The sequence below is a fragment of the Manis javanica genome, chromosome 7 (assembly GCF_040802235.1).
Source record: "Manis javanica isolate MJ-LG chromosome 7, MJ_LKY, whole genome shotgun sequence".
In the NCBI taxonomy this organism is placed as follows: Eukaryota; Metazoa; Chordata; class Mammalia; order Pholidota; family Manidae; genus Manis; species Manis javanica.
The window spans coordinates 46,995,630-47,012,030 of record NC_133162.1 but is presented as its reverse complement, the minus strand read 5'-3'; the positions used below and the strand labels follow the sequence as shown (position 1 = coordinate 47,012,030).

Sequence of the window (16,401 nt, the reverse complement as noted above, 5' to 3'; positions counted from 1 at the left end):
TACCTTATAACTATGACCTATGGTTGTAGACATTGAGGACTGACAGATCAAATCACTTCAAAAAATTATAGATAAATTTTGTGAAGCCAGAAGACCAGAGGTCACTGTTCCAGGGGAATGATCAACTCCCCTTTATACTGTAGGCTTTTTAAACATTTTTTTGCCATGTGCCCCTTTTACAGTCTGGTGAAGCCTTTATTTCATAAAACAGTAATGATTTTAAATGTATAAAGTAAAATGTAAAGGGTTACAAAAGAAATCAATATAGAAGGAAGTTATTGAAATCTTTTTTAAAACAAATGTATAATATATATGTGCTCCTTTATTAACACATTAAATAACAATAACATATCTAGTAACCTCCATAATTTAAAAATAGTGATGAATATAAATGGTATTTCAAGATATCTGCAAACTGTAATATGAAGTTTTTTCACTTATATAGGTCACAAATCCCAGATACTATAATAGTGTTGCATTTGTTTCCTTCATTCATAATTGTAAAATGCTAAACATAGCAGGACATAGCGAAGATAAATTTGTAATGTTTTCCCTATCTACATTCAGAGATTCTAAATTTTCTTCATGGATACCTACGGGTTAAGAATCTGCATTAAAAACTCTGCTTCCTTATACTGTTCCCTTCCTTAGGGAAATAAGCAAAAGATAGAAGCCCAGCCTCAGAAGTGTCCTTGTGCCTGAAGGACTCTCCCCAGGGATGGGAGGTGGTCTAACCCCATTGTCTAATGGGGAGCTAGGTGGTTAATCTTGAGTTCCAACTATGTATACAGGTCTGATTTACCCTCTATAGAACCTGATAAAAGAGTTATTACATAGCGGGGGACAAACTGGTTTAGTTTTTAAAATGTTATTTAGGGTATAACTCCAAATCTAGTTAACCTCTCCTTAGCACCTTCATGGTAGCAGAAGGAAGCTGGTGCTATGGCAATCAAAAGGACGTGATCAGTACAAGAAAAGACTCTCCAAATGAAGAATTTTGGTTGACTGTATATATATTGTTTAAATTTTAACAATATATAAACAAATCTTTTGTTGTTTGAAATGGTAAACATCAGGAATCTGACTTAACTGATAAGGAAATGCATATAGCATCTTCAGATTTTTCATACCATATAATTTGAATTATTGGTATTTGAGAGCTCAGCTCCCTTTTTTCAGGCTCAAACCAAACAGTGCCATTGAAAATGTTTCCTTTAAGAGGTCTCTGGAGACCGTAGACACTTGCTGGAGATTATAGATATTTTGAAAGCATTATATGTTTCTGGCTCATCTTTGTCTCTGTGTATACTAGTTATCCATTGTTGGTAACATATTACCTCCAGATTTAGCAGCTTGGAACAACAAACTTTTATTAAATCAGGAACCCAGGCATGGCCAAGCTGGTTGCCAGTGACTCAAGGTCTCCTGTCAGATTGTTGGCCTGTGGGGGCTGCACTTGAAAGGCTCAGCCTGGGGAGGATCTGCTCCCATGTTCACTCTTGGAGCCCTTGGCAGGATTCTGTTCCTTACAACTGTTGGTTTTAGGGCCTCAGTTCCTCGTCACGAGCCTGTCTGTAAGACGGCTTACAACGTGGCATTTGGCTTCCTTCAGTGAGAATAATGTGAGAGGCAGCACCCCAAGTGGAACCACAGTGTTTTGTAACCTACTTTTGGAAGAGACCTTCTGTCATTTTTGTCATATTCTCTTTGTTAGAAGCAAGTCACTAAATCCAGCCCATACTTAGGGGAAAAAATTATACAAGGGCATGAATAGCAGGAGGCAGGGATCACTGGGGATCCATCTTACCATCTACCTCCCACACTTCATTAGGACAATGTTATTATGAACAATTAATTCATTGTTAGACCCAGTACTATTTGATAGGTAAATATCAACTTTGAAACTCTGAAAGTTACTTTAATTGGAAGATTTATATTGTCATTATTTATTTCTCTTTTATTTTCCAGAATAACCTGGGTATCTTGTGGTCTGAAAGAGAAGAAATTGAAACTGCACAGGCTTACCTAGAATCATCAGAAGCACTATATAATCAGTATATGAAAGAGGTATGTTGCATGTCAGATAAATTTTAAGTTTTGACTGAAGCTCGTTAAAAGTTGACAGTAAAAATTCCTCACTCATAATATCAGTATGTGACCTCAGTATCTCAGGGACCTCTCTATAGAGCTATCTAGGTGGTCACCTAGTAGTTAAAATTTTATTAAAGACTTCAGAGTTCTTAAAAATAATCCTTGGATAGGTCTGATGGCAACCTTGGTCCAGATATAACTGTGTAGGAAACATTATTCTAATGTTAACCTCAAATATTTGCATGTTTTCTTTTATGACATAAAAATTCTATTTTGAGCTCCACTGATAATGGCAGTGCTTACAGGAAAGCAATCAGCTACTTGAGGAAAGTATTCGGAATCTTTGAGGCAGTGGTTCTCAAATTTCAGCACCCATCACAATCCCTGGGAAGCTTGCTGGAACAGAATGCTCGCTGGTCGTTGGGCGGGTTGCCTGGAGGTCTGAGTTGGATGCCAGGTGATGCGGCTGGTGCTGATCTGGGTACTGCACTGTGAGAACCACTGCTTCAGGGTGGTGGGTTTCAGTGATTTTTTTTTTTGTAAACTTGTGAAATGCAGTATGTAAAAACTCACTGAGCTGCTCTGGTTAAGCAAGTCGGAGGGACCCTAAGCCCAGTCCCCACAGATAACTTCCTTGCTCCCCACTGTGGTAGTATTAAAGGGGTGCCATGGAACTTCTAGGACTTTTGGGAGCCTATATTGAAAACTTGTAGCTTGGAGAGTCACAGCCCTACAAAGGTCACAAACAACTGTGTTACCATCCATTTCCATAATAAATTTTACCTTCTAAAATTCAGCAGTCTGGAGGAGGCTGTGCCTGTGTGGGGCCAGGGGAAATCTCTGTACCTTCTACTTAGTTTTGCTGTGAACCTAAAACCACCCTAAAAAACAGTCTATTTTAAACAAACAACAAAAAAGGTTGGCAGTCTTCTAACATTACAATGGATTTTTTAAATTTCATTTTTTTTTGAGGCTATGTAACCAGATATTTTGAGGTTTCTCAAATTCAGATTAAGAATCAGTATCTTTTTAGCATGCATGGGGGGTAGGGAGAAAGGGGAGGGTGGGCTGCACAACACAGAGAGGACAAGTAGTGACTCTACAACATTTTGCTAAGCTGATGGACAGTAACCGTAATGTGGTTGTTAGGGGGGACCTGATATAGGGGAGAGAGCATAGTAAACATAGTATTCTTCATGTAAGTGTAGATTAAAAATTAAAAAAAAAAAAAAAAAAAGAAACAAAGAAAGAAAAGGATGATTACTCCTTAACAGGATAAAACTATTGGTAAATCAAAGATCAACGCATGCTTTAAATATCCTTAATGTTGATCACTTAAAGGGTGTCAGATGATCAGCTATGGAGGTACTCTTTTCTGATAATATTCCTTTCTCTTAATTAAAAAAAAAAAAAAAAAAAAAAAGCAGTTACTGTGTGCTGACCTCCAATGAGTTCTGCACAGTGGTATAGAGGGCATGTCAAAGTGTGGGCAAAGGGTCTGTTTGTTTCTATGCAGAAGATCAAGGCCTAGGTTGGATACCCAGAAAATGAACTAAGATACGATATGAGGAGGAGCTTCCGGCATCAGCACTCTGTGGAGGACTTGTGCCGGGGGATGATCATCAAAAAGCCTCCACAGGGATCCGGACGATGCTGCGGTTGTGGCTGCATCCAGCCCACCGTCTCCTGGACTTGCCATAGGAATGAGGAGGGAGATGTCTAGGCTGGCATGTGCATACAGTGAGACAACGAATTTGACCGGATCTGTACTGTTGGAACTCAACCAGGAGTTGGGAGGGGTGCAAGTTGTAGCACTCCAAAATCTCATGACTATAGACTATCTATGGTTAAAAGAACATATGGGATGTGAACAGATCCCAGAAATGGGCTGCTTTAATTTGTCTGATGGTTCAAGTACAGTTGGACAATATCCATCATATCATAGATAAATTTTCACAAATGCCTAGGGTGCCTAAATGGTTTTCTTGGCTTCACTGGAGATGGATGGTAATTATAGATTTGCTTTGTTTATGTCACCGTATTCCTATTATGTTAATATGTGTGTGCAAATTAGTTAGTAGTTTAAAACCTATACATACTTAAGGTACTATACAAGAAGATATGTCAAAGAAATAATCAATCCTCCCATGTTTCCTTCATATGCTACATCTATAGCTTTTCTTCTTCCTTCCTAATTACAACCCTTAAATAGAATTCGTGCCTCGTATCGAATTTACCGAGTATCATAATTCCTCCAGGTGGTAAAGATACCTCGAGACAAGTGCTGGGCATAGAAGCCACAGGGCATAAATCTGCAAAGAAGTAAAAAGCTAACCTTTGCAAACAATATGGCTTCTCTCTCACTTACCAACTTTACATTTCCCTGTATGGCCCCGGAAGATGACTGGTTAGCCAGAGACGGGTAAGATTTCTCAAGGGAGGAACAACCTAAGACAGGCACAGTCGCAGGGGGGCCATCAGGTGAGAATTTGGGGATCAACAGAGGTGAGTCTCAGAACCTCACCCCCCCTGTTTTGAGAGAAATCTTCTGCATCCGTGGATGTTTTGCTGCCCTTGTCTAGCTTGGATTAATACTTAGTCCATAGGCACACACCTGATCATCTGATCATCTACATTTGCCTTCTTACAGCACTAAACTATGTTTTCTACCTTTATCTAGCATCTACCTACCACTTCAGCATTTTATTAAAAATAAAAATAATAATAATAATAGGAGAAATGTGGGATCAACATATAAATCAAGTACAAAAATCAAACGAATATTCATATTTGACCTGATTGTTTATAGGTCATAATGCATGATCAAAACCGAAAGTTTCTGTGATGAATGCCCTTGTACTGTTCACCATGTAAGAATTTATTCACTATGTAAGAATTCGTTCACCATGTAAGAACTCGTTCGTTATGCTTCAGAAGATTGGAGACTGACGAGAATTAGGCTTGAGGTGGATTAATGATTGTACATTGAGCGTTGACCCCCCTATACTGAATTTTATTGTTGTTGACAACCATTTGATCAATAAATATGAGAGATGCCCTCTCAAAAAAAAAAAAAAAAGAATCAGTATCTTTGCAGATTCATCAGTGGTTACTATATTGCAAAATTCGGTGGTGCATTCTTAGTCCTCATCTTATTTGACCTATCAGCATGTGGCACAGTTGATTATTAATCTATCACTTGGCACAGTTTATGAGTTGCTCTCTTCCTTGAAACACTTCTTGTACTTAGTTTCTACTTGTCTGTTTTTCTTTCTTCTCAGTCATTAATGCCTTCTTATTTCCCCAACCTCTGAACACTGGAGTAATTGGAATTCAGTCTTCGGACATCTCTTTCCAGCTGTGTTCATTCTCTGTTCGAAATACCACTGGGATGCTGATAACTCCCAAGTTATATCCCTAGTCTGTACCTCTGTTTCCAGACTTGTCTAACTGCTGATTTGACACCAGCACTTTTTATGGAGTCGGTAACTCTAAAACTGTACCTGACATTGAGCTGCTGATAACCTTCTTCTCCCCACTTCCCTTGCTGTAACATCAACTTTTTTCTTCCATTTGCTGAGGCCTGAATCCTGGGAGACTCCTCTTCTTCTCCTCATATTGTCTAATCTACCAGCAAATCCTGTTGGCTTCACCTTTAAATTATATCTAGAATCAGTCCACTGCTGTTACCTGATCCAAACCACCATCTCTTGTTGAGATTATTGCCGTAGTCTCCTAACTGGTCTTCTGCTCTCATGCCCCCTTCAGTCTGTTCTCAACCCTGTTGAAAGGTAAATCAGATCAAATCATTCCTTTCCTCAGAATCCTCCAGTAGCTTTCCCATCTCACTCAGTGTAGACCCCAAAGACCTTATGAAGATCTACAAGTTCATTATCTGATCTGGCTACCATTACTTCTCTGATTTCATCTTTTACTACTTCTGCTCTAGATACAATGGCCTTCTTGCTGTTCCTTAAACACACCAATCAAGCTCCCAACTGAGGGTCTTTGCACTTAACTGTTTCCACTGCCTAGACTACTCTTCCCCTACTTATCTACCTGGTTTACTCCTTCTTTTCCTTAAGATCTTGACTCAAATGTTTCCTATCCAATAAGGATTCACTAGCCACTCCATCTAATACCACACACCACCCCTCCCCAGCATTTCCTATCCCCCTTTCCTGCTTTCATTTTCTGCTTCATACTCATCACTAACATATTGTTCATTTTAGTGATTTATCTTGTCACCTATCTTCAGTATTAGAATGCATGTTCCATGATGACAAGGATGCTTTTTACTGTTGTATTAATTGCTATATCTGTAGCATCTAGAATAGTACCTGTTTCTTGAAATAATGGTATTCCACCTTGTCTATCAGATATACCAAAAAAAAGAACAGTATCATTACTGTGTGAATGCTTTAGTGAATTTAGTGGAGGATTCAATTAAAAAATATGTAAAATAGTATTTATTTGGAGTTTAATTGCTTATATTGTTTTCAGCTTGTCTAGTATCAGTAACTAGTAAATTCTGTATGAAAATATTTTTAATCTTTTATAAATTATTCACCTGATGGTGGCAGAAGTTAGAATGTCATTTTTCAAAAACCCATAGATAAAAAATAAAGTTCTAAACAAAGGAGATCTAAACAAAGCAGGGAAATGATTGAATTTGAAGACAGTAGACCTAGGATTCTCTTTTGACTTGTGGTTATAACTGCCTCGGGGGAGCTCAGACTTTCTATGCCACCATTCTTCATCTGTAAGATGGGGATAAGCCTGCAGTCTAATAATACAGAAATATTGTGGGGATCAGATGATAAAGTCTTTAATACAAAGACACTAAGAATATGCTATACACATCTAGTAATTGCAAAATGGTCAAGTAAACTACAGTGCAGTAATAAAAGGGAATGTAATATAACCATTAAAAAGATAAACATTTGGATTGTCAGTACACTGAAAATATATACAGTATAAGTGTATACCTTGATTACAACTATATTAACATGTTTTCCAGATAAGGCCCTGCAAAGATTAACTTGATGATATAACTAATAAAAACTAAAACCTTTTGGTTTTAGAAGATGTAACTAACAAAAACTAATATTTATTGAGAGCTTAAGCAGGCTACATTTTATTCTTACAACAACTTTGTGAAAGGAGGTAGGTTATTGTCATTTATAGGTAAGGAGTTTGTGATTCAGGGAGCTTAACATACACTCTGTGACAAAATCAGGATTTAAATCTGGTTTGTCTGACCCCAAACTCTTGTTCTCTGAACTCTACCATGCTGCCTTCCAAGGTAATATAATTACATTGTTATTGTGATAAGATAAAGGGATTCTTTTTCTCTACAAAATTGCTCAAGCACAGAATAAGAATAAAAAATACATATTCTATAGTTATGAAGAGTTATTCATTAGTTGTTTTTGCGTAAGAGTGCCAAGAGACAAAAGTTTACAAACTAGAGAGGGATAGTTATTTATATTAAATTTTTTCCAGCTTTATTGAGATATAATTAACATAATATTGTATATATTTTTTATAATAAAGTATCATTGATATACAATCTTATGTTGATTTCAAGTATGCAACACAGTGGTTCACCAGTTATCCATATTATTAAATCGTCACCCCTCTAGTGCATTTACTAATCTATCAACATGGTAAGATGTTACAGAATAATTGACAATATTCTCTATGCCGTACTACTGTCCCTGTGACCAACTTATACTGTGATTTTGGATTATTGTGCCCCTTTATCCCCTTCAACGTCCCCCCCCACCTGTCCAACCCCTTCCCCTTGGTTATCACTAGTCTCTTCTCAGTGTCTTAGGAGTCTCCTGCTGTTTTGTTCCTTCTGTTTTGCTTTGTTTTTATTTTATATATATATATATGTGTGTGTGTGTGTGTGTGTGTGTGTGTGTATTTATAAGCATCAGTTATAGACAATGTTATGATGGTTTCAAATACACAACACAGTGGCTCAGCATTCACCCATATTATCACATCATTACCTGCTCCATTGTGGTCACTGTCTGTCAGAGTAGTAAGATGTTATAGAGTCATTGATTGTATTCTCCATGCTGTACTACCGTCCCTGTGACCTACCTATATTGTGATAGTGAATTATAGTGCCCCTTAATCTCCTTCTCCCTCTCCACCTATCCTCTCCCCTTGGTAACCACTGGTCCCTTCTCAGTGTCTATGAGTCTACTTCTATTTAGTTCCTTCTGTTCTGTTTTGTTTTTATATTCCACCAATGACTGAAATCATTTGGTATTTGTCTTTCTCCACCTGACTTATTTCACTGAGCATAATACCCTCTAGATCCTCTCATGTTGTTGCAAATGGGAGGATTTCTTTTCTTTTTATGGCTGAATAATATTCCATTGTGTATATGTACCACATCTTCTTTATCCATTCATCTGTTGATGGACACTTAGGTTGCTTCCATATCATGGCTATTGTAAATAGTGCATGTCTTTTCGAATAAGGGATCTTGTTTTCTCGGGTAAATTCCTAGATGTGGAATTACTGGGTCAAATGGTATTACTATTTTGAGGAACCTCCATATTGCTTCTCACAGTGGTCGCACCAATTTACATTCCCACCAACAGTGTAGGAGGGTCCCCCTTTCTCTGCATCTTCACCAGCATTTGTTGTTTCTTGTCTTTTGGATAGTGGCCGTCCTAACCAGTCTGAAGCAATACCTCATTGTGGTTTTAATTTGCATTTCCCTGATGATTAGTGATTTGGAACATCTTTTCATGTGCCTGTTGGCCATCTGCATTTCTTTGGAGAAGTGTCTGTTCTCTGCCTATTTTTTAATTGGGTTGTTTTTGGGTGTTAAAGCATGTTGTTAACCCTTATTGGATAAATCGTTGATGAATATATTCTCCCATACTGTAGGGTGCTTTTTTGTTCTTCTAATGGTGTCCTTTGCTGTACAGAAGATTTTTAGTTTGACATAGTCCCACTTGGTCATTTTTGCTTTTGTTTCCCTTGCCTTTTCATGAAAAGGTTGCTCATGTTTCTATTCAAGAGAATTTTGCCTATGTTTTCATCTAAGAGTATTACGGTTTCATGTCCTTACTTATTATCTGTTTGGTTGATCTATTGATGTGAGTGGTATGTTAAAATCTAATGAATGTGTTGCAATCTATTTGTCCCTTTAATTCTTTTTGTATTTGTTTTATATATTTAGGTGCTCCTATATTGGGTGCATAGATATTTATAATGGTTATATTCTCTTGTTGGACTGACCCCTTTATCATTATGTAATGTCCTTCTTTGTCTCTTGTCACACTCTTTGTTTTGAAATCTATTTTGTCTGATACGAGTACTGCTATTCTGGTTTTTTTTCTCCCTCCTATTTGCATGAACTATCTTTTCCCATCCCATTACTTTTAGTCTGTGATTATTTTGAGGTCTGAAATGAGTCTCTTGTGGGCAGCATATAGATGGGTCTTGTTTTTTTATCCATTCTGCCACTCTATGTCTTTTTGATTGGTGCATTCAGTCCATTTACATATAAGGTGATTATTGATATATATGTACTTATTGCCATTTTATTAATTGTTTTATGGTTGTTTTTATGTCTCCTCTCGATTCCTTTATTCCTTGCTTATACTCTTCTCTTGTTATTTTTTTTTGTCTTTCCAATGTGAATGACTTTTTAAAAATTTTGTTATCATTAATCTACAATTACATGAAGAACATTATGTTTACTAGGATCCCCCCTTCACCAAGCCCACCCCACAAACCCCATTACAGTCACTGTCCATTAGGGTAGTATGATGTTGTAGAATCACTACTTGTCTTCTCTGTGTTGCACAGCCCTCCCCATGCTCCCCCCCCACATTATACATGCTAATCGTAATACCCCCTTTTTTTTCCCCCACCCTTGTTCCTCCCTTCCCTCCCATCCTCCCCAGTCCCTTTCCCTTTGGTAACGGTTAGTCCATTCTTGGGTTCTGTGCTTCTGCTGCTGTTTTGTTCCTTCAGTTTTTCATTGTTCTTATACTCCACATATGAGTGAAATCATTTGGTATTTGTCTTTCTCCGCCTGGCTTATTTCACTGAGCATAATACCCTCTAGCTCCATCCATGTTGTTGCAAATGGTAGGATTTGTTTTCTTCTTATGGCTGAATAATATTCCATTGTGTATATGTACCACCTCTTCTTTATCCATTCATCTACTGATGGACACTTAGGTTGCTTCCATTTCTTGGCTATTGTAAATAGTGCTGCGATAAACGTAGGGGTGCATCTGTCTTTTTCAAACTGGGCTGCTGCATTCTTAGGGTAAATTCCTAAGATTGGAATTCCTGGGTCAAATGGTATTTCTATTTTGAGCTTTTTGAGGAACCTCCATACTGCTTTCCATAGTGGTTGAACTAATTTACATTCCCACCAGCAGTGTAGGAGGGTTCCCCTTTCTCCACTTTTGGATGGTAGCCATCCTTACTGGTGTGAGGTGATATCTCATTGTGGTTTTAATTTGCATTTCTCTGATAACTAGCGATGTGGAGCATCTTTTCATGTGTCTGTTGGCCTTCTAAATTTCTTCTTTGGAGAAGAACTGTCTGTTCAGCTCCTCTGCCTATTTTTTAATTGGATTATTTGCTTTTTGTTTGTTGAGGTGCGTGAGCTCTTTATATATTTTGGATGTCGAGCCTTTATCAGATATGTCATTTATGAATATATTCTCCCATACTGTAGGGTACCTTTTTGTTCTGTTGGTGGTGTCCTTTGCTGTACAGAACCTTTCCAGCTTGATATAGTCCCACTTGTTCATTTTTGCTTTTGTTTCCCTTGCCCAGGGAGATATGTTCATGAATAAGTCGCTCATGTTTATGTCCAGGAGACTTTTGCCTATGTTTTTTTCTAAGAGTTTTATGGTTTCATGACTTACATTCACGTCTTTGATCCATTTCAAATTTACTTTTGTGTATGGGGTTAGACAGTGATCCAGTTTCATTCTCTTACATGTAGCTGTCCAGTTTTGCCAACACCAACTGTTGAAGAGGATGTCATATCCCCATTGTATGTTCATGGCTTCTTTATCATATATTAATTGACCATATATGTTTGGGTTAATGTCTGGAGTCTCTATTCTGTTCCACTGGTCTATGGCTCTGTTCTTGTGCCAGTACCAAATTGTCTTGATTACTGTGGCTTTGTAGTAGAGCTTGAAGTTGGGGAGCAAGATCCCCCCCCCCACTTTATTCTTCCTTTTCAGGATTGCTTTGGCTATTCGGGGCCTTTGGTGGTTCCATATGAATTTTTGAACTATTCGTTCCAGTTCGTTGAAGAATGCTGTTGGTGTTTTGATAGGGATTGCATTGAATCTATAGATTGCTTTAGGCAGGATGGCCATTCTGACAATATTAATTCTTCCTAGCCAAGAGCATGGGATGAGTTTCCATTTGCTAGTGTCCTCTTTAATTTCTCTTAAGAGTGTCTTACAGTTTTCAGGGTATACATCTTTCACTTTCTTGGTTAGGTTTATTCCTAGGTATATTATTCTTTTTGATGCAATTGTGAATGAAATTGTTTTCCTGATTTCTCTTTCTGTTGGTTCATTGTTAGTATAAAGGAAAGGCACAGATTTCTGTGTGTTAATTTTGTATCCTGCAACTTTGCTGTATTCTGATATGAGTTCTAGTAGTTTTGGAGTGGAGACTTTAGGGTTTTTTGTGTACAATATCATGTCATCTGCAAATAGTGACAGTTTAACTTCTTCTTTACCAATCTGGATTCCCTGTATTTCTTTGTTTTGTCTGATTGCCGTGGCTAGGACCTCCAGTACTATGTTCAGTAACAGTGGGGAGAGTGGGCATCCCTGTCTTGTTCCCGATCTCAGAGGAAAAGCTTTCAGCTTGCTGTTCAGGATGATGTTGGCTGTGGGTTTATCACATATGGCCTTTATTATGTTGAGGTACTTGCCCTCTGTACCCATTTTGCTGAGAGTTTTTATCATGAATGGATGTTGAATTTTGTTGAATGTTTTTTCAGCATCTATGGAGATGATCATGTGGTTTTTGCCCTTCATTTTGTTTATGCAGTGGATGATGTTCATGGATTTTTGAATGTTGTACCATCCTTGTATCCCTGGGATGAATCCCACTTGGTCATGGTGTATGATCCTCTTGATGTAGTTTTGAATTCTGTTTGCTAATATTTTGTTGAGTATTTTTGCATCTATGTACATCAGGGATATTGGTCTGTAATTTTCTTTTTTGGTGGGTCTTTGCCTGGTTTTGGTATTAGGGTGATGTTGGCTTCATAGAATGGGTTAGGGAGTATTCCATCCTCTTCTATTTATTGGAAAACTTTAAAGAGAATGGGTATTATGTCTTCTCTGTATGTCTGATGATAAAATTCTGAGGTAAATCCATCTGGCCCAGGGGTTTTGTTTTTGGGTGGTTTTTTTTATTACAACTTCAATTTCTTTTCTCATAATTGGTGTGTTTAAATTTTGTATTTCTTCCTTGGTCAGTCTTGGAAGGTTGTATTTTTCTAGGAAGTTGTCCGTTTCTTCTAGGTTTTCCAGCTTGTTAGCATATAGGTTTTCATAGTATTCTCTAATAATGCTTTGTATTTCTGTGCGGTCTGTCATGATTTTTCCTTTCTAATTTCTGATTCTGTTGATGTGTGTTGATTCTCTTTTTCTCTTAATAAGTCTGGCTAGAGACTTCTCTATTTTGTTTATTTTCTCAAATAACCAGCTCTTGGTTTCATTGATTTTTTTCTATTGTTTTATTCTTCTTAATTTTATTTATTTCTTCTCTGATCGTTAGTATGTCCCTCTTTCTGCTGACTTTAGGCCTCATTTGTTCTTCTTTTTCCAATTTCAATAATTGTGAAATTAGACTATTCATTTGGGATTGTTCTTCCTTCTTTAAGTATGCCTGGATGGCTATATACTTTCCTCTTAAGACGGCTTTTGCTGCATCCCACAGAAGTTGGGGCTTTGTGTTGTTGTTGTCATTTGTTTCCATTTATTGCTTGATCTCTGTTTTAATTTGGTCATTGATCCATTGATTATTTAGGAGCATGTTGTTAAGCCTCCATGTGTTTGTGAGCCTTTTTGCTTTCTTTGTACAATTTAGTTCTAGTTTTATACCTCTGTGGTCTGAGAAGTTGGTTGGTAGAATTTCAGTCTTTTGGAATTTACTGAGGCTCTTTTTGTGGCCTAGTATATGGTCTATTCTAGAGAATGTTCCATGTGCACTTGAGAAGAATGTGTATCCTGCTGCTTTTGGATGTACAGTTCTGTAGATGTCTATTAGGTCCATCTGTTCTAGTGTGTTGTTCAGTGCCTCTGTGTCCTTATTTATTTTCTGTCCCATTGATCTGTCCTTTGGGGTGAGTGGCGTGTTGAAGTCTCCTAAAATGAATGCATTGCATTCTATTTCCTCTTTTAGTTCTGTTAGTATTTGTTTCACATATGCTGGTGCTCCTGTGTTGGGTGCATATATATTTATAATGGTTATATCCTCTTGTTGGACTGAGCCCTTTATCATTATATAATGTCCTTCTTTATCTCTTGTTACTTTCTTTGTTTTGAAGTCAATTTTGTCTGATACTAGAACTGTAACACCTGGCTTTTTTCTCCCTGTTGTTTGCATGAAATATCTTTTTCCATACCTTGACTTTTAGTCTGTGAATGTCTTTGGGTTTGAGGTGAGTCTCTTGTAAGCAGCATATAGATGCGTCTTGCTTTTTTATCCCTTCTGTTACTCTGTGTTTTTTGAGTGGTGCATTCAGTCCATTTACATTTAGGGTGATTATTGAAAGATATGTACTTATTGCCGTTGCAGGCTTTAGTTTCATGGTTACCAAAGGTTCTTCAAGATTAACCTCTTTAGTATGTTACTGTCTAACTTAACTCGCTTATTGAGCTGTTATAAATACTGTCTGGAGATTCTTTTCTTCTCTCCCTTCTTATTCCTCCTCCTCCATTCTTTATATGTTGGTTGTTTTATTCTGTGTTCTTTTGTGTTTTCTTTAACTGCTTTTGTGGGTAATTGATTTAATTTTTTGGCTTTAGTTAGTATTTGGTTGGTCTGCTTTCTTTGCTGTGATTTTATTTTCTCTAGTGACCTCTATTTTGTCTTAGGAGTGCTCCCATCTAGAGCAGTCCCTCTAAAATACCCTGTAGAGGTGGTTTGTGGGAGGCAAATTCCATCAACTTTAGCTTGTCTGGGAATTGTTTAATCCCTCCTTCATATTTAACTGATAATTGTGCTGGATATAGTATTCTTGGTTCAGGGCCCTTCTGTTCCATTGCAATAAATAGATCATGCCATTCTCTTCTGTCCTGTATCGTTTCTGTTGAGAAGTCTGATGATAGCCTGATGGGTTTTTCTTTGTAGGTGACCTTTTTCCTCTCTCTAGCTCCCTTTAAAACTCTGTCCTTGTCCTTGGTCTTTGCCATTTTAATTATTATGTGTCTTGGTGTTGTCCTCCTTGGCTTCCTTCTGTTGGGAGTTCTGTGAGCTTCCATGGTCTGAGATACTATTTCCTCCCCCAGTTTGGGGAAGTTTTCAGCAGTTATTTCTTCAAATACACTTTCTATCCCTTTTTCTCTCTCTTCTTCTTCTGGTACCCCTGTAATGTGGATATTGTTCTGTTTGTATTGGTCACACAGTTCTCTTAATATTCTTTCATTCCTGGAGATCCTTTTATCTCTCTCTGCCTCAGCTTCTCTGTGTTCCTGTTCTCTGAGTTCTATTCCATTAATGGTCTCTTGCACCTCATCCAGTCTGCTCTTAAGTCCTTCCAGAGATTGTTTCATTTCTGTAATCTCCTTCCGGACTTCATCCCTTAGCTCTTGCATATTTCTCTGAATATCCATCAGTGTGGTTATGACCTTTATTTTGAATTCTTTTTCAGGAACATTGGTTAGGTCTATCTCCCTAGATTCCCTCTCAGGGGACGATGGCTGTGTTAGTTTGGTCTGGATCAAATTCTTCTGCCTTTTCGTGGCGATATAGGTAGTTGTGGGGAGCTGGCGCATGTGTTGGCTGGGAGAACGTCCCTTCTTGCTGGTTTGTGCCCTTCCTCTCCTGGGAGAACAGTGACCCCTAGCGGCTTGTTCTGGGCAGCTGCGCGCAGATGGGGTATCTGATTCTTGCCTGGCCACTGTGGAAGAAGCTCTGCCCGGTTACTGTGGGCGTGGCCGCTGCTGCTATGGCAGAGTCACACTGGAGGAGGAATGGCGGGAGGCTGTTTATCACTGTGAGGGGCCTCCGAGCTGCGCTGCTGCCCAGGGGGTTGGGGCCCCCCAGAGTTCCCTGGGATTCCCATTTACTGGGCTGATTGCGCTGGGGCGCTTCTGTCTAGCTGTGAGGTCCCTGTCCCTTTAAGATTTTCAAAGGGCACTCGCTTTTATTTTGTCCCAGGGGTTCCAGCAGTGGGGACCTGCTCACAGGTCTTACTGTCCTGTTTCCCTAGTATCCAGCACCCCATGCACTGTGTGTCTGCGCTCCTGTGTGGATGGCTAGGGCTGGGTATTTAGCAGCCCTGGGCACCCTCTCCTTCCCTGCTCTGACTCCTCTCCTCCTGCTGGGAACTGGGGTGAGGGGCGCTCAGTTCCTACTGGGCCGCAGGTTGCATTTACCCCCTTCACTAGACTCTGGGTTCTCGCAGGTGTAGATATAGCCTGGCTGTTGTCCTGTATCTTCTGGTCTCTCTTTTAGGAATAGTTGTATTTGTTGTATTTTGAAAAATATATATGGTTTTGGGAGGAGATAGCTGCTGCTCTACTCATGCCGCCATCTTGGCTCCTGATATTCTTCTTTTGTTATTTGATGGACTTATTTAGTATTGTGATTGGACTTTTCTTTCTTTTTTTTTGTATCTATTGTAGGCTTTAGTTTTGTAGTTACCAAAGGTTCAAGGATAGCTTCCTTACTATGTAACAGTCTATCTTAAATTGCTGATTACTCTATTTCACATATAGTCTAGAGGGTCTTTTTCCTTCTTCCTCTTCCACATTTTATTAAGTGTCATATTCTGCACTTTTTTGTGTATCCCTTGACTGATTTTGTGAGTAGCTGATTTTGATTTTTGTTTTAATTTCATACTTTCTTGGTAATTAATTGATCTACTCTCTTTACTGTGGGTTCATTTTCACTTGTGAAAGCTATTTAGCTTTATGAACATTTCCATCTACAGTAGTCTCTTTAACATATACTGTATGGCTGGCTTAGTGGTGGTGAATTCCTTCAACTTTTCTTTTTCTGAAAATTGTTTAATCCCTGCTTCTAATTTAAATGATAATCTTGCCAGGTAGA

At 38.4% G+C, this 16,401-nt stretch overlaps 1 protein-coding gene across 1 annotated transcript in view; it reads left to right on the top strand.

Moving 5' to 3' along the window:
• The window catches only part of KIFBP (kinesin family binding protein), a 69,296-nt gene that overhangs the window by 7,699 nt on the left and 45,196 nt on the right, over positions 1 to 16,401 (top strand). Inside the window, exon 2 of the mRNA XM_037003010.2 lies at positions 1,969 to 2,067. Within this exon, the coding sequence (XP_036858905.1) occupies positions 1,969 to 2,067 (99 nt within the window). The remainder of the gene's footprint in view (positions 1 to 1,968; positions 2,068 to 16,401) is intronic.